The sequence below is a fragment of the Clarias gariepinus genome, chromosome 22, assembly GCF_024256425.1.
Source record: "Clarias gariepinus isolate MV-2021 ecotype Netherlands chromosome 22, CGAR_prim_01v2, whole genome shotgun sequence".
Taxonomy (NCBI): Eukaryota; Metazoa; Chordata; class Actinopteri; order Siluriformes; family Clariidae; genus Clarias; species Clarias gariepinus.
Genome location: NC_071121.1, coordinates 15387964 through 15407204, shown reverse-complemented (window position 1 = coordinate 15407204; position 19241 = coordinate 15387964). Strand labels below are relative to the sequence as shown.

Below are 19241 nucleotides of genomic sequence, written 5' to 3'. Positions count from 1 at the left end.
ATTATGGCTGATCAGTGTGTGTGTGTGTGTGTGTGTGTCCAGAATATGTACGAATATTCCAGTAGATCTGCACTTGTGCACTTATTAGGGATCAGTATTTAAATTACTAAAAAAATCTTAAATCACATAATATCAGAATATTTAAACTGGCATATAGTGTACAAACACACAATTTTTTGTCAATTCACACTTGCTGTGAAACTTAAGAGTAATGTTTTTAGCAAACAGCGCAAATAATTGTTATGGTACTGTTACTGTTGTTGTACAACTTGGTAAACCTTTCTTTATTAACAGAATAAATGGGAAACATTTCTATCATGACATAAAATGCTGAAGCAGAACTCATTATTCCCAAATCTGAATTTTCACCTGTTCATAGAGTGATGTCAAATCAACATGGCTGTGCACATCACTAAACAAAAAGTAAAACTTCTTATTTTTAAGTTATACTGTAAGTACTGTACAAGCATTAGCATTGGGTTATTCAAAATCCAAACATATTCCTTTGTTAAATCTAAAACATTAAATATACATTGGCTATCTTGCTAACAAATCCTGAATGTTGCATCATCTAATGTCAAACACACTGACGTCAGAAATGATGTAAGTCTGACCAGAAATATTGCGTTTAGTGCTAAGTATTTTATTTTTTTTTTTAAGACATCATCTGACTTTCCAACCTGTAGAAACTCTGAACAGATGGTTAAATCTTTGGATACAGGTCCTAAACAATGTGCTGAGTTTGATTTGAATTAACTGGACTAATGGAGGTAATTGGCCTGCATTAGTTAAAGCTAGACTCACTAATTAGAATTACTTGTGTATTTTAATTTGCGTATACAGTTTACAATTGGACATCTTCCCTCTTCATCATAAACGTTAGTTGGTTTGTGTTGAATTCCACAGTAAATTGAAACAGTATGATCACACAATAGGGGACAACATCTGTGCCAAATCGATACTTTTAAAAAGGTAACGATGCCTTTATAAAAAAAATATATATATATAAAGGCCCCAGAAAATGGTGGCTAACATTTAAAGAATGTTTTTTTAATGTTGAAAATGTTGAAATATTAAAATAAACAATATATGAAAAGTTTAAAGTATACATTAATATAAGTAAATTAAAAAAACAAAACAAATTTACATATGACCCAGTTCATCTCATCTCATCTTCTATACCTCTTTATCCTGTATTTAGGGTCGCGGGGGTCTGGAGCCTATCCCAGGAGGCTTAGGGCACAAGGCAGGGTACACCCTGGACAGGATGCCAATCCATCACGGGTGACCCAATTCAACTAAAATAATTTAACACCAATAACAGCCAAGTAGTTGTTATTTTTGGTAGGCTACAAACTAGCTACACATGTCAGCAATTCTTTTGCAGAAGTATGAGCATATTTGGCATATTATCTGGCAAAATACGGCACCTCTTGACTTTGCTAGAGTTGGTCCGAGTAAGATCAGGCACACATACACTGCCAGCTGATGTCCACAAGCTGTTAAACACGATGCCTCCATTTTGCTTTTAACTTCCCGTGTGTTTCATTAGGTTTGCTGTGTTTCACCCCTTACACTCAATTTTTGAAAGACATTTGTTGTGTGCTTCGAAATCACTTTGTTGTAAAGCCACACTTTAGGACGTTTAGCTTTAGGCATTTTAATTTAACTGCGTTTAGCTTAGCGAGCGAACGCTACCTGCTGCCGCAGTAATTACTGCGTGCACATGTTTATCGGATGATCTTATTTCCTGAGTTGTGCTTTTAAATTGAAATGTTAGATCCACTTGACAAATATTACAATTGATCGCCAAGGCGTTAAATTTGCACTGAAGTAAGGCACTGAAAGCTGTGTTCTGTTTCGGTTCTAGTACATGCTGGTTATATAGGTGCCGGTGCCATATTAACACTATCCCACAAGCTGGTTATATACTCACTGAGCAGTTTCGCAACACTATACTTAGTACAGTGAGGTCTTACACAGTATCTCAATACAATCTGATTCATCATGCCGTGAATTCCACACAGCATAGTGTATTGTAGCGGTACTGTACTGTAACTGGTGGTAGAAAACAGCTAAATCAGTGCCATGAAGGAATGCACATGTTCAGCAAGAATCCTTAAACAAGCTGTGGATTTCAAGTGGTGATTGATTTTTATTAACAGGCACTGAGTGGGCCAAGAAAACATTCTGCAGTTTTACACCGCCTGTACCAGCCTGGACTGTTTACACAAGGCAGGATGGGTTCATGGATTCATGCTGTTGGTGATAAATTCTGACACTAGCATCAGTGACTCAGCAGAAATCAAGGTCCATCAGACCAGGATAAGATTTTCAGAGTGCCCTTCTGCTGTTATAGTCCTTCTGCCTTAAGATTTGACTTCTTATTACAGTTGTACAGGATTTTTATCCAAGTTACTGTATACTTTCTGTCAACTTGAACCAGTCTGTCCATTCTCTGTGAAGTTCATCAACAAGGCGTTTAACTCATCACAACTGAGGCTTACTGGATCAGTCAGTTAGATTGATTGATTGATTTGTTTGTTACACTATTCTAAACTTCATAAAAAGTTCATGTGTGACTGTATTTTGTATTGACAACTGTAGTGTCCTGCTTTGTAGGGTGGTGGAATGCTTTATTTCATATTACTTCATCTTAAATAGAGGGAGGGTAAAGTGATTTGAGGATCAGCCCGTAAGTGTTCTTATGTCTTTATTATTTTTTTGCTCATAAGAAGGTATATGTGACTAGGTTGTTGTTGTTAACAGATCAGCTGACAGGACATAAATGGAAAAACTCTGTTAACTACTGTATTATACAATCAATGACCAAAAAGAATGAACAAGTTCTTAACCAGACATGAAGATTCCTAGCAAATCATGAGAATCATGACATGAAAGTTTATATGTTGCATCCAACCAAAGAATTATTAAGAATTTTAGTTTGAAACAATTCGTCATGCCCTCACAGACGGCAAAGACCCTGTATGGTCCCCATCACATGACCTGGCCTGAAATTCCACAGCTTTTTAAAGCTTTTCACTTACCACAATTTCATGTAATGCTGTTTGCAAAGTGTGGAGCTCGAGTGCAAAAAGCTTCCATTGATTTTTCTCTCAAATTACCTCTGGTTATAGTTATACCTCCGGACTAAGAGACTGTGGTGGAAATGGTGTAGTATAAATAGAAATCACCAGAGGGTCTGACTAATCATAAATTTATTACCTAGCCCATAAAGTCAAAGAAAGCTCTACTGTGTACTGCCCACTTGCATGTTGTTGCATGAGTCTGAAGGAAATAAGATTGTGTTTATTATTTTAGAGCAAGGTTTTTATTGTAGCGGTCAATGTGTTTGTGTCGCTAAAATTGCTCTGGCTAAGGCCTTTATGTTCTCTTGATTCTCAGTGTGCAGTAAGATGGTGAGATAAATAATCGGTGCATGCTAATTATTGCCTAGTAAAAGTCACTTTACTTTAAATCTACCTGCATATATCGAATGCAAACTTCCATTTTCCCCATGTGAATAAAGGAGTATATTTTATTCAGCCGATAAAACACTCGAAAGTACAACTTGACCCGGATGGTATGCCTCCCTGGCCAACAAGTTTACTCCTTCCTGTTAACTGATGTGTCCTTCTGAAATATCTTTAAAAAGATTTCACACAGGAAGGAAGCTAATGAAGGCAACCTGTTTTTGACCTTGGCCTAATCAGGCCTTGGTTCATGCAAAGAAAATAGACAACAACACTGCTGCTGACACACACATTGATTAATTTAATGCTTCATGTTTCACCCATACTGCTGTTGTCTTTTTGTATTGACAACTGTAGTGTCTTGCTATGTAGGGTGGTAAAATGCTTTATTTCAAATAACAACGTAGTGTGCTTAAATAGAGGGAAGTGTTCTTAAGTCTTTATTATTTTTTTGCTCATAAGAAGGTACATGTAACTAGGTTGTTGTTAATTCAATTCAATTTTATTTTATTTGTGTAGCACTTTTAACAATTGTCATTGTCACAAAGCAGCTTCATACAATCAAAAGAATTATTTAAGTTTGTATGGAATGTGAATGTGTATAAATCAAAATGGTCAGATAGTACCTGATGAGCAGGCCTAGGGCGACAGTGGCAAGAAAAAACTCCCTGGTAATAGGAAGAAACCTTGAGAGGAACCAGACTTAACAGGAAACCCATTCTCATTTAGGTGAAACAGAGAGCAGGAATTGATCCGCATTCATACTGTGTGTTAGGTAGCAGGTAGTACAGCGATAACCGATGTTAACTGATACAAATATGGTGTCCAGGTAGTTATTGGAGACTCAGGTAGACTTGTAGCAGATCAGCTGACAGAACATGAATGGAAAAAACTGTGTCTCACCGTGCCTTCACCCTTCTGTATAGATTTTTTTTTTTATACTTCTCCGTTTACAATTATACTTTGAAATATACTTTTTTTATTATTTAATTGTTTTAATTGGAAATTTAATTCAATTTTAATTCAATTTTATTTATATAGCGCTTTTTTAAAAATGCAGCTTCAAAGCAGCTTTACAAAAATGAAAGCAATTTTAAAAAATAACATTTTTGGAAGTGTGTATGTGTGAGAAAAATGTGTCTAGATAATAATGAGATGAATAAATGAATGATAAATGAAATGTCTCTGATGAGCAAGCAAAGGGTGACGGCTACAGTGGCAAGGAAAAACTCCCTGAGATGGCAATAGGAAGAAACCTTGAGAGGAACCAGACTAAATCAGGGAACCCATCCTCATTTGGGTGATAACGGATAGAAATTATATAACATCATGTGTGTTAAATCAAATACTTTAGTTTATGTATATTTTTCTAGTGCAGTCTTCTTTTTATTGTATTTTTATTCTATCTTTCTGTTTTAGATCACAGACAATCGTATAAACATTTCATCTCATATCATACTGTGTGTGGTTGTGTACACCACAAATAAAATTGTAATTCTATTATTTATTTATTTATTTATTTATTTTTTACCCTGATTTCGTCCATGTCTCGCACATCAAGGCTACTACTCAGTCAGGTAGGGCTAAAGATGATCATGTATTTGTCCTGAACCAAGTGACTCTAGCCAACCGCAGCTTTTCAAGCTGCTCGCCATTGAGGGCAACTCAGAGGACAGCGCTATCCGCTCCTTCCGCTTGCATGAGCTCGCAGACGCCCCTGATTGGCTGTAGATTGATGTGACAGTGCTAAGTGCCTCCCATCCCACCCCGCTGAGAGCACTCGGCCAATCAGCTCCGTCTCTCTCCCATATGAATCGAACTTGCGATCTCCAGATGATAGGGCAAGAACTTTACAGCCACGGACGCACTCTCTGGTTTAGGAAGGCAGAAGGAAGACGTGCCTCGGTATTCCTAAAAATAAGTGTGTATTCACAGTGTATGTGTGACAAACGTTAAGAAAAATACTTTTACGAATTGTGCTATGCTTTTAACAAGCCTTTATGCTGCGGTGCTTACTGTTGGTTCAAGTTCTTGATTTTGAGATATCACACTAAGTGGTATCTGAGATTTAGACATGGACACACAAACACAAGCCTGCTACACTTATTAGCAGAGGCGTAAGAACAAGCAGTGCGGACATGACAGCAGCTTGTCCCAAGCGACGTACGACCCAATCTGACCGAGGTCCTCCTTGCACCCAGCCTGACAGTGAGCGGATAAAGAAACTACTGAACATGATGATGCTATTCTTTTGTCTCCCTATTCTGTTGTGGGACGTGGTCCTGTATTGTATTGTTCGTCACGGTTTATATCCGGCTCCATTTTTGCGCAGTTATAAAGGCTGCTAACCTCAGACATACTTCAGTTTGAGCAGATTAGGTGTGCGTGTGAACTGCAAGCTGGTTAGTGAGAGCCATGCTGTCAACTTATGCTTAAATCCTTAGATAATCCTGCCATTACAGCCTGCATTGGCTCTGCTGCTCTACTTTACGAAACCAAGTTCCTACTTGAGCAATGCTTGGGTCCAGAGTGCAGCGTTTCTGTAGCTCACATTCTACACGCGATATGGAATAATATGGCGCACTGATTGTTTCATTGCGTGTACACAGAAATCTTCATCTCTATGGAAACTATTCTTTGTAATGGTGTTTAGTGTTTTTGATTAGAGATTCAGATCCTTTGTTGAATTCATTCATATTTTAATTTGAATCCTTAGATAGCGTTTACTCTCTCTCTCTCTCTCTCTCTCACACACACACACACACACGCACACACACGCACACACGCACACACACACACACACACACACACACACACACACTCCCGGCTGTTTCACCTGACCCTCTAAATCCAATTAGAGCAGCCTGAATGCCCTCCACATCCCCTCCTCTCCCCCCTCCCTCTCCCTCTCATTGTCACACTGCCTGCTTTCCATCAGATTCGTCTTTCTCCCCCCTCAGTCTGCCTTGCTAGTTGCAACTACCATCTGTAAACACATTTCACCATCCTCTCTCTCTCTCTCGCGCTCTCTCTCTCTCTCTCTCTCTGCTTTATTCGTGAGGAGCGGCCATAGTGACTTTGCCTCTGAGGAGTGATTTATCTTTTTTTTTTTGGTTGTTCTTTAAAAAAAACATTTTTTAGCTTTTTGTCCTCCTCATCCCCCTCCTGAGCTGCCGCCGCCCCTCGTGACCGGGAAAAACAAGAGCAAAGCGTTAGCCTCCCTCTCTCTCTCTCTGTCGTTCTTACGTTTTTTCTTTCTGTGGATGAGAAATGACGGACGTGCTGGATCTGAGCCAGATCGGCTGTACAGTGAGCGGTGTGGTGAGTGAAAGCCTGTGTGTGTGTTGGGGTGGACGCACAGTAGCATGGTATAAGTGTGTGTGTGTGTGTTCACCTCTAAACAGCCTGTTGATTCTCAGGGGTCCATTCAACCTAACATCTTAGTGTAGCTCACACAGGGTCCATTTTGTGTGCGTGTGTGTCTGCATGTGTGCCCATTTGTGTGATTGCTACAAGAGTTTGTGTTTGTCCCGTTAGAAGACAGGCTTGTTTATCCGCAGCGTGTTTGTGTGTTTGTAGTAACTGATGGGTTTTGCTATGACTGTGCAGTCTGAAGGTGTGTCTGGTTTTATGAGAGCCTTTGTGTGAGAGTGTGTGAGTGTGTAAGTGTGTGAGTGTGTGAGTGTGCCAGGCATCCTGCAGTGTCCCAGAGGGGAAGGCCTTTGATTTGGTTGTGTGTGTTTGTGCATGTGTTTGTGCATGTGTGTGAGAGAGAGAGAGAGAGAGAGAGAGGGACATTAAGCTGCAGGAGAGTGTTCAGGGTTGGGTCGAGCTAAGCACGTTAACATTTAAGAGCGTGATGTTTGCGCTATTGGATATGATTTATTATGCATTGATCAGATTTGCTTTATTTTCCTTACCACAATAGACACACACACTGAATTTCTGCTAATACATCAGAGTCATGATGTAGCACATTACTCGCAAGTTGCACATTTTTTTTGTTTGCACATAAACTGACTAACTTGCACTTTGAGACATAGACGACCACACTGCTGCGACACACATCTTATCCCGTACACACTGACCAGGGTTTGCCCCGCCCTGTGCCCGAAAAGTCTCTTGTGTTGGCACCAGGCCCCCACGAGACCCTTTACACAGGACAAAGCGGTATAAAAGCTGAATAAATTACTGAATTTTAATTATCTAAAAAAAAAATATTTTTACTTTATTGTTAATTTGCAGCCTATTTTGTCTATTAGTGAAATCCTTCTGGGTCTCAGACAGTCGTATAAATATTTATGATATTATATTTAATATAATATCACCCTGTGTGTATGGTTGTGTATGTGAAGAATAAAATTAGAGTTAGAAAAATATTATACCTAAATATTATACTTTATCTAACAGTAAGTCAGGTATTTCTTCCCTGTGCAAAAACACAATTTTGAAAAAAAAGTTCCAGATCATTTAAAGAAATAGAAAACGGCAGAAAATCTCACTGGAAGCAAAACGCATTCCACAGAAATACAAACTCGTTACTCCTCCAGCTCACATTCCTGTAACTTTTTAAACGTGACAGTTACTGAATTACTGTTTTACATCGCTGATAAGTTTGTAAGACATTTTATTTCCCATCGTCTCCCAAACAAACATCATTCAGACACAGTTGCTACTTTCTCAGTAAGTGAATCAGTCTCTCTCAGGACAGAGACACTCTGCCTCGCCTGATGCTCATTTTCTATTTATGCTCACAAATTACACATTTACAAGAGACACATTTATTTATTAATTTTTTCCATTAGTAAGGGAACGGCTTTGTGACTCATTTAGATGAAGATGAGCTCGTAATGTTCGTCAGGAGCATTAGCTTTGACATTTAGAGGCCTTTGACGTTTCCCCCCTGTAAACCTTTTATCCTGTAGATCTATTCATATTTGCTAATAGGGCTTGTCGATGGTTCAGTGAGGAGATAAAAGCGCGTCCTCTTCCAACTCAGTGATGAAGCATTTTTTTACTCAGTCATGTTGTTAGAATTGAAAGCATGTAACTGTGTATTCATTACTATTCATGACTACAAATCACCAGCCCAGCATTCTGGGATAAGCAGAGGTCATGTCTAGGTCATGAGCCTTTTACTTATTTTTTATTCTTTTATTAACTATAAAGGAATTACATCTTATCAAGTGAAATTTTTTTGCATCCAGACCAATCGCTAATTTCTTTAACAATTTCTTTAAAAGTTTTTTAATATTTTTTTATTGAGCTTATTTCTAGTCAAATGTTACTAAAATTCGAAGCAAAAACATAATCTTATCATAATATTAGCAGTTTGTTTTGGGCTATCTAATCGAGGTTCTGTAGCACTAGAGCACTTAAATTAGTTTGCGGTTAAAAGCACAAGCGCTGAGAGCATGCCAAAAGTATACATCTCATGTCGATCTGCATGATTAAATATACCTACTCGTATGAGAGCAGCTCCTCTGTGACATACGATGCACACAGATAGCATTGTGCTTCAACATGGGTGAACGTTTTAAACCATTTAAACTAAACTGGTCTGGACTGTGTTGTAGAGAGCTGGGAACCAGTAACCTTTTGACATGCTCCTGGACTTCTCAGGTTCTGTGCCTACACCGCTAAAACACCTGCTTTAAAGGGGCAGCTAATTCAAGTAATGGCACCTTAAAAGACAAAGCAGTGAATTGCTTTAAATGCCTCGTCTATTTCTGAAACTGCTCTTTCACTGTCTGCAGCATTTGCAGGTGTGAGATAAAAATAAATGTAAAAAAAAAATTGCTGTTGCTACAAAGTGAAGACTTTTTTCTCTCTCTTTTCAGCAGCTTCCCCTTACCTTCATGTAGCACTGAAGTGCTTTCAGTTAACACCTAATCCAGGATCAGGACCCATCTTTTTGTTATCAATAATTGACTTTTGTTGCATAACCCATATACACCAGCACTGACTAATTGTGATACGTCCTTGGTTTTAAAAGTAAACTCTGGTTTCCCTGGAGTCTAAGATATCAGACATTTTGGAACAAAGATCAGTTGTTGTTTTTTGGCATTTACGCCTGTACATCACCTCATTGAATTTATAAACACTCAAGATGAGAGCAAAGGCAAGACTTTCAGCTTTAATTTAAGGGGTTAGACAAAAGTGTGACATTAACCATCTAGAAATAACAGCCATTTACACACACACACATTCCCATTTTTGGTATTTCATTTCAAATTTAATGTAAAGGCCCAAAGAAGAACACATCTTTGTTCCAGAGTTTATGGAACTGGCTGTGTATATTAAAGCTGCTCATAGAGAGCATTAATAAAACTGGCAGGTAAATTGAATAACATTCATGATCAATTATGCACTAGTAAACTAATGACGGGGTCATGGACACCCAAGTACATGGTCAACTATACGTGTGGGAACAAAAGACTGATCCGGTCCGATCCCACAAAAAGACAGTGTTGCACAAAGTGCTGAAACAAGTTAGTGCTGTGGTAGGAAGGTATCAGAAGATCCAGTGCTGCTGCACAGTCTGACAGACAACAAGTTCAAGGTCGTTGATCCGATCCGGCCTCTGAGGTCACCGGATCTTAATCCAAACAATGGAAGTCCCACCTTGCAACCCACAGCACCCACAGTCCCAGTGCCAGATACCACGGCACACTCCAGAGGTCCTGTGGAGGTCACGCCCTCTGGGGACAGAAGTGTCCAATTAGCACAAGGGAGACCTACACAGTATGGGACTTAATGATTTGTGCTTTAATGATATGACTGTTCTGTGTGTGTGTGTGTGTGTGTGTGTGTGTGTGTATGTTTGTATGTTTGTATGTGTGTGTATGTATGTGTGTGTATGTGTGTGTGTATGTGTATGTGTGTGTCAGTGTATGTGTGTGTCCGTGTATGTGTGTGTGTGTCCGTGTATGTGTGTCCGTGTATGTGTGTCCGTGTATGTGTGTCCGTGTATGTGTGTCCGTGTATGTGTGTCCGTGTATGTGTGTCCGTGTATGTGTGTCCGTGTATGTGTGTCCGTGTGTGTGTGTGTCCGTGTATGTGTGTCCGTGTATGTGTGTGTGTGTGTGTGTGTCCGTGTATGTGTGTCCGTGTATGTGTGTCCGTGTATGTGTGTCCGTGTATGTGTGTCCGTGTATGTGTGTCCGTGTATGTGTGTGCGTGTGTGTGTACAATGTTTTAATTTTATGGCTCACTGGTATATTTCTGTGTACCTGAAGATTTTATTTTTTATCCTGCCTAAATAAATACATTTCCTTTAGCCTGGACAGAAACAGTAAAGAAATTGCATCATGTCTGGTTCAGGGTCACATGTATAACATTATGCCAATCAGAATGAGCACAGACGCTGCTAAGTCAGAGAGAGAGAGAGAGAGAGAGAGAGAGAATACAGTCCAAGTGCTCAAGAATGAGTCATGAATATGATACCATACGGTATAAAAAACTCATAAATTGTACACATATTTATCTGATTCTGCAAAATCTCATGTTTCACTTCAACAAGGCTACATTCTGTTATATTAATTGCAAACTTTGCATCAACCACAAAGTTGATGGCTTAAACATTGATTTAAAGCAGCACATATTCAGACTTTTTTTGTATTAAATTCAGTCATCCCCATCTTTAATAAATAATGACTTATGATTTAATTAGATTCCGTTTAGGGTGAAACACAATGCATTTATCTGTAAGTGTTGAGGGCTACAACGTTCACGTCTGTTTTCATGCTCCAATTTAAACCAGAGATGTGTTGTTTATATGTTAACCCCATTATCATCATTTAAACCCTAGATGTCATGTTTATTCACAAATTATAACAAATAATACTAACATTAATTAATTTTCTTTAGCTTTGGAACCACACACACACTTTGCACATTTGTGTCGAGCTTTTTTGTCTTATGTGATTGAGTAAGCAGACTTAACTTTTTCACAGCAATGATGTCTTTCTTAAATTTTTAAAAGACTGTTATTTAGGCTTTGACAAGCTGTCTAATATTTTTAAGCAGTTTTTACTTTTGCCATAAGAGCAGAAAAAAGAAGAATTTCATTATAATGGTCCTCTGTTTGTAAGAGGACATTTTATTTTAATAAAGATGGGGAATATAATATATACATAATGTTGTTGTTTTTTATGCTGTATATTTAGCACACAAAATTCTATTTTGTTTGAAAATATTTTTTGTTTAAAGAAATGTGGTAGAAGGAGGGTGAATGTGACATTTGTTCCGAATTGTCCTTGTCTTGTTGATACACAGATCCTGCATCAGTAATGCACCCCACTGTTTTTCGGTGTTTCCCCGAGAAAAGAGTGAGAACTGAAAAAAGATTTCAAAATAGGGAAATGAGTAATCTCAATAACTTTGCATGTTTTGTTAGTGCATGAATGAGCAGGCGTTCCTCATAAATTGTTCGATGAGTGTATATCTCCTGTGGGACACGTATGAGTGGCTGTGAGATGTCTAGGTTTTTATTTCAGCCAATGCTGTACGCTCCTTTTCAATAACAAACATTGACTATGGATGTAAACCAAACACCCACACAACCCTACGCAACATTACTCCTACACAGATGCTTGCAAATGCTGTGAGAGGTAAACGATCCAACGTATTTAGACCACATTGTCGTGTATTTGTCAAATCGCTAGGCGTTACAACATTGTGGATTTTTAGACTTTCACTAAACTAATGCGTAAACAAGTAAAAGTGTTAACAGTCTAACGTCATTGAGGTTTATCTTGCCTGTGTCTGTTTTTAATGCAAGTGTGTCAGAGAGAAACTGCTTCCTGTGGTGGTAACATCAGATATTTTTGACCTGTCAGAGGACAAAGTTGTTGTTGAAGTGTTGCTGACGTTTTTTTGGCGGAGTAGTATTACACAGTGTGCTTATTCATCCAGACGGAGCTCATACGTGACCCCTTTTATAACTCAGTCTAAATAGTGTACCTTTCCTTTTGCTGACATCTGTACCTTCTTCTGCTTACAGGAGCATGACATTGAGACGCCCCACGGTGTTCTCCATGTAACTTTGAGGGGAACACCTAAAGGCAACCGGCCCGTCATCTTAACCTACCATGACATCGGACTTAACCGTGAGTTACTCCTCCTCCTCCTCCTCCGGCACAAGTACTCTTATACAAACTCGAAAATCTCATTTTCTGTGTGCAACCATTTTCTAGATGGACATTTTCATGTGTGGTGTTAAACAACTTTATGGGCTTCATCACAATAATTTCATGAACTGAGACTAAGGGCGGGATTCTAAAGTTTTTGCACCCAACCATCCTTTTAACTGTAATATCATTTCCACATGTCCGCTCAGTACATTTCCTATCAACTTAAAAGTGTATAATATACACAGTAATATATTAGAGACATTAAGCTTCATGACCCTTAACATTCCACTTACAGAACACGATGGGTCTAAAGTGAAATTATTTTTTATAGTCCTAATTCCTGTTTTTAAGGGGAGGTTTGGAATAAACCAGTCCAGTCACACAAGCTCTAAGAAATTCTAAGAGTCCATTATTTAAAAAGAGAAAATAGACAAATCACAAATCTACTGTATGTGTACCTCTAGCTATGTTTCATGGATCTTTTGGAAGTTCCTGGACCCTTCTTTTTCTCTAAAGACACAACGCGAAAGCATTTAATGCGATTTACAGTGCTTACCATCATGTGTAATGTATTAATATAACTATTATTAGTTAAACAGGGGTGTGAAATGTTTGTATGTATAGAGTTTAGTGTCTATTTCTAAAGCAACTTGTTGGGTTTATTTTTAATACTGGATACTGTTGGTCATTCCTGTTTGATCTTGTTTACATTGCAGATAAGTCGTGCTTCAACACTCTCTTTAACTTCGAGGACATGCAGGAGATCACTCACCATTTTGCAGTGGCCCATGTAGATGCTCCAGGCCAGCAGGAGAATGCAGCACCTTTCCCTACTGGGTAAGAAGGACTGGTCATCTTGACCGTGGACTGGGTTTACATTTATACAGGGGAAAATTATAAGATATTAATATCACAACAATTAGCTTAAAATTAATTTGGTCATTTCACATGTGAAAGTTGATTTCTCATGCTCCCTGACCACTCTTGTACAATTTGAGTTGGGGGGAGGGTTAATATTTTAATTAATCATCCGCTGACTTCATTTTTTTGCCACATAACTTTTCTGAGCCCAGACCTGGCCAACTGAAGCAACCCCAGATCGTAACATTGCCTACAGAGGCCTCTACAGTAGAGATTAGAATACATTAGTCTACATTGCAGTGTTCATTTATGTTTTCTTTACTACATAATTACAATACATGAAGCCATCTGCTACCTGAGGGGGAATCAGGCACTTGAGTAATCATCACACTTGTACATAAAAAACACAAATCTAGTTGCCATTGAATCATTATGCTTATTCGCCATGACGCTCATGTAATGAGTAGACTCGAGGCAGAGCATATTCTTTAAATCTTTTAAAAAAAAATACATTCTAATAGAACTGCTTATATGTAACCACCAGTGTAAGATGTGGTCTCCGGGGTCACATGTAACTGAACACAAATTGTTGAGAAAAAAATTCAAAAAAACGTTTTCATGAGTCAGATTGAAGGGAAGGGAGAGGTCAACTCAAGTACAGCAGAAACAGATGAATAGATGTCTTAAGCCGTCGATTAAAGATTGCCAGAGACGCAGCTGCCTGACATCTAGAGGACGTTCACTCCACCACCTACCGTAGGTGCCAGGACAGAAAATAGATATAGCGCATAGACGATTAAGCAAATACTTCCCGCACAGCACAGAACCACTAGGCTAGTGTGTAAGTGAAACACCGTGTATACCACAGCTGACACCAGCTTCTGCCGTATCAGTTTACTGAAATGATGATTCATTAATGTCAGTGATCCTACAATAGGGGGATTGTGAATAAATCTACAATAAGATACAATACTGATTGTCCTGCGTTCCAGTGTGTGTCTGTTTCAACAAAGACCTTCTAATACTGAACCTAATATTTGCAACAGGTCCTCTTTCATGGACAGACGCCACCAGACATACAAACAACAGCACTTTGAATGCTAAATACCTGGTGCAAACTCACGATTCAACTGACGATGATGATGATGCACATTTTTCTTTAGATTTTATGGCTGAGTGCTCCTTTTTTATCCGTACCATATGCTGCAGTGACTGTGCATCATCAATTAGTTCACATCTTCCTGCTTATGTATGTCTGAGTCATCTTTGAGTCAAGAATCTCTCTATCTCTTTTTCTCTATCTCTCTCTCTCTTCTCTCAGGTATCAGTATCCTACGATGGATCAGCTGGCTGAGATGCTTCCCTCAGTTTTAATCCACTTAAAGTAAGTCTCCTGATCTGTCCACTTTACATTACCTTATAAAAACTTCATTACTTACCATTTATATATTTATCTGATTTTAATTATGTCTTTATATTAAACCCTTTGCAGGATCAACAGTGTGATTGGCATTGGTGTTGGTGCTGGAGCATACATTCTCACCAGATTGGCAGTAAGTTAAATTATTATTTATTTTTTTTTCGGTCTAGGGTCAGCAATAAGTGAAAAGAAAATCTCAGTTTAAACACTTTTTAAACACTTTTTTTTTTCTCAGCTGACACTCATACTAGCACCAGTTCTTAAAACACATGTTCATACTGATACTTATATTTTTTCCCTCCCACATAGCTACACATAGCACTGGTGTTTTATGTATCCCAGTGATCTTACTTCCCCAAGTCTCGCCGTTCCAGCTGAACATAATTAATCTGTGTGGAATTGAAGAGGATTTGCTCAGAATAACAGCACACATCCTGCAGTGAGCTCTTGTTACTACGACTTTTATCCTGACTCCAGACTATTAACAATAGGGCTCATTATTCCAATTATATTATATTATATGTACATGACATTTTTTTCCTAATGTTTCTGTAGTTCATGTGCATGTCAGTGAAAGTGCAATTACACGTTTTTTTTTTTTCTTTTCTTTTTTTTGGTAACAGACCTAGCCAGGATGTGATATAAATGTGCATCAGGAAGAAAGACTCTGTGCAAAGGCGTGTTAATGGCGGTTAATTATAGTCCTGCCATATTCACACATGAAAGTGTTGACAACAGTTGTATAAAGCAGAGCAGTCTAAAGCATTCACTCTCTCTCTCTCCTCCTCTCTGTCTCTCTCTCTCTTTCTTTCACGCTCTCTCTCTTTCTCCCTTTCTCTCTCTTTCTCCCTTTCTCTCTCTTTCTCTCACTCTCTTTCTCTCTCTCTTTCCATGTGTCGTTGTATGCATCCATTATAAGTTTCATAACTGAACCGCTTGTATCCTGAGCAACTGATTTTGCTTTGATGTAGGTCATGTGTCTGATCGTCACTGAGCTCAAGTTCGTGTCAAAACCAAAAGGTGTGAGCTGCTCTATTGAAATGATGAGAACGAGGTGAAGGTGTTAGCATTCGAATATGTGCTGAAGTCATATGAGTGGGCTGTTTTAGGTAGAAATGTGATACCTGGAAGTCGAACCCAGTACGCCACTTCCTTTCCAGTTTACTGAGAATGTCTCATAAAGTGTCCAGAAGTTTAAAGTGTAAACCCTTTTTTTTCCACTTTGTTGACACATGGTAGGAATATGGTGTCAAATCAGCCAGTAGTTTTCAATTCCAGTCCTTGTTTGTTTTTTGTTTTTTGTTTTCTAGCTGAATCAGCCTACCTTGGTAGAGGGTCTGGTTCTTATTAATGTGGACCCCTGTGCAAAAGGATGGATGGACTGGGCAGCGTCAAAGGTAAACAACATGTAAAATATAAAATGAAACATTTTTCCACCAAGCTTTTGAAGGTGGAGTTCAGTTGCTATGTTTGTGTACAGTCTGTGCAGTTTGTGCATAACTTTTTCTCATTACATTTAAGACTTTTAGGGCAGAGTTGATAAATAATAAAGGAGTGCTATATCCTCCTGAAACCCAAAAGAAAAAAAAGTTTCATATTTACATTTTTTTAATATAACATAAGTCTGTGAGATGTCAGAAACATGTCTCACAGATTTTTTCAAAACTGTCATTTAATTATTAGTTATAACATGTCCCTTGTAATGTACATTGGGTCTTGCTTTGCTTGATAGAAGTACAATGAATTTTAGTTCTATTTAGTAATATATAATATATTTATATAATTATTATATAATAGAATTAGTAATATAGTTGGTTGATACAATGACCGGGCCTAAGCGCCCTGCGCCATCACCACTCAGGCAAAGCTATGATGTCACTGAACGTGATGTCACTCAATATGATGTTCCACAGAAGGTTCTTAACCACTTTTCAGTGTATGTTTAAGGCATCGTCACAGCTGACTAGTTTAAGATATCAAAAATCCCTTTGCAGTTTTGCATTCTCGGTGTCTTAAGATCACATAGGCCCGGTTCGGTGTCGATTGCATAATTCCCTAGGAAGAGTGTATTGAATTTCTTCAGGTGTGTTTTGCAGACACAAAATAACTGACTTCCTGATAAGTTGAGCCCATGACATGCAATGTGAAATTTATTTAGTTTAATGAGCTGTCATTCATGCATGTGTGTATGAGCTATTCAGCAAAATCTTGTGTGAGGGCCCCGAGCCACACCAAAGGATCTTTCTTGCTGTCCAGCCATTTTGTCATAGCAGTCTCTGAGGGTTTCCTGACTATCATCTCTGATGCGCCTCTACATAAAGTAACTACATGCTGTGTTTAAAAATTTGATCACTTAAACCCCTACTGCCATAGAATGTGCTTGCTGCAATCGCCGCCAATTTAGAAAGACAGAACATGTGTTCCAGTATGTACTCTTTCCAGTACATTTAGACACAGACACACTGCATGCATGGTGTTTGAAATAAAGACCACAGTATCATGTTAGAGGACAAAAATGAAGTGCTGGGTCTAAGTAGGATATTCCTGCTCACTGGCCAGATCAGAGAACATTATGTTCGAAAGGAAGTAATTAAATGGCTGTGTGGGAAAGTGCACTAAAACCTTTCTTTAGTAAAAAACTAAATATTTAGTAGGATGTATTTTGTTAACTGTATCTTTTTTTTGTCCGACCCCCTTTTTAGAAATAAATTTAATGAACAGTGTGTTCTTTAACTTTAGAAATATAAATGTTTTCTGGAACAAGAAGAGACAAGCTGTTGAGCTGTATGTGTGTGTCTCTGTATGCGTATGCTTTAGTTGTCTGGATGGACCAGCAACCTGGTGGACATAGTGATGGGACATCATTTCAGCACAGTAAGTCTGAATACTCATCGCATAGCCTTTATATCCTGAAGTGGCAGACCTGTACAAACCCCTCATCCACTACAAAAACACCCTTAATGTAGCCAGAGGTGGCAGAAGGACACAAACTCACTAAAATGTACTTAAAGTACATACAAGTATTGTTTTTAGCATGAATCGTAAACCAGATATTCAAGAGTTTGCAAATCTTTTGCTCAGTATGTTAGCCAGTTAGCTGGATTACTCCTAATCTTAACAAGTTCAAGACATAAGAACATATGACATAAGAAATCGCAGCCCAGAGACCAAGTGGGCGGGATCGGTTGCCCGGGGAATATATCGGTTATTTTGGTGCGCTAACAGTCTGTGCTTTTATAATGACCTGCCAGTCATTTCTGTAAACTGTGACTGGTGGAATTGTTTTGTTCGTGCCCAAAGTCTCCTGGAATAAGCTCCAGGCCCCCCACGTCCCTGTTACAGAATAAGCAGTATAGAAGGATAAATGAATGAGTATCAGACTAACATATAAGTAAATAGAAGCAAGAAAAGGATGATCATACGATTCATTCTGTTAGTCTGTATATAATTATAAAGTTAACAATAATTAAAGTAGGGCTTGAACTAGGATATCCGAGTGGATCATGAGTGAAATAATGACAGGATGTTTGTTCACTTATAGGATGAGCTGACAGAAAACCAGGAGATCATTCAGACATACCGTCTGCACATCGCTCAGGACATGAACCAGGAAAACCTAGCACTGTTCTGCAACTCCTACAACAGGTACTGATCATATCCACAAGGAGTGTTCCCCTGTTGTTGACCAGACACACACTAGACTGTTGCAGTACTGAGATTTTTTACTTATGTATTTTTTCGTCCTGATAGTCGCCGCGACCTCGAGATCGAGAGGCCTGTCATAGGGCTGAACGAGGAAACTGTCAACACTCTAAAGTGAGTGTGTATTTGTTATCATGACTGTTGTGGACAAAAACATATTTTTATTGTGTGTGTGTGTGTGTGTGTGTGTGTGTGTGTGCATGTGTGTGTGTTTTATAGATTAATAAATAATTGCAATGTTAAATACATGTTTAAAATTTGTATGTGAATTTTCCATTTTTTTTTCCAGGTGTCCTGCATTGCTAGTCGTGGGTGATACATCTCCAGCTGTGGACGCTGTTGTGAGTGATACACTTCTATTTATAGTCTTTAAACAAACCAACAAATAATCTTCTAATAAATGATTTTTATATAATGTGACTGTCATTTATTAAAGACATTGCACATACAAAATAAAAAAACGAAAGTCATAAATGTGCAAGAAGCAGTTCTGGGAATAGATGTAGAATCGAGGGCCTATCAGCTGCTTCCATTTGCGCATCTCCGACATCCTGGTGTAGAATTGATCGAATCAGATTTACCCTGCATCATACTGAGGGAGTACAGACCCTCTAGCGGTGTTGGGGAATTTTACAGTAACTAATTACATTA

At 38.5% G+C, this 19241-nt stretch overlaps 1 protein-coding gene across 3 annotated transcripts in view; it reads left to right on the top strand.

The window, feature by feature from the left end:
• ndrg3b (ndrg family member 3b) overlaps nucleotides 1-19241 on the top strand; it is a 65637-nt gene that overhangs the window by 37476 nt on the left and 8920 nt on the right. For 2 of the 3 annotated variants that reach the window (XM_053482445.1, XM_053482444.1), the window contains exons 4-12: nucleotides 12478-12583; nucleotides 13324-13444; nucleotides 14790-14852; nucleotides 14961-15021; nucleotides 16199-16285; nucleotides 17706-17762; nucleotides 18430-18533; nucleotides 18639-18704; nucleotides 18880-18931. In XM_053482445.1, the coding sequence (XP_053338420.1) occupies nucleotides 12478-12583; nucleotides 13324-13444; nucleotides 14790-14852; nucleotides 14961-15021; nucleotides 16199-16285; nucleotides 17706-17762; nucleotides 18430-18533; nucleotides 18639-18704; nucleotides 18880-18931 (717 nt within the window). Of the gene's footprint in view, nucleotides 1-6511; nucleotides 6795-12477; nucleotides 12584-13323; nucleotides 13445-14789; nucleotides 14853-14960; nucleotides 15022-16198; nucleotides 16286-17705; nucleotides 17763-18429; nucleotides 18534-18638; nucleotides 18705-18879; nucleotides 18932-19241 lie in introns of those variants that run through there. The other variant, XM_053482446.1, reaches the window with a different exon arrangement.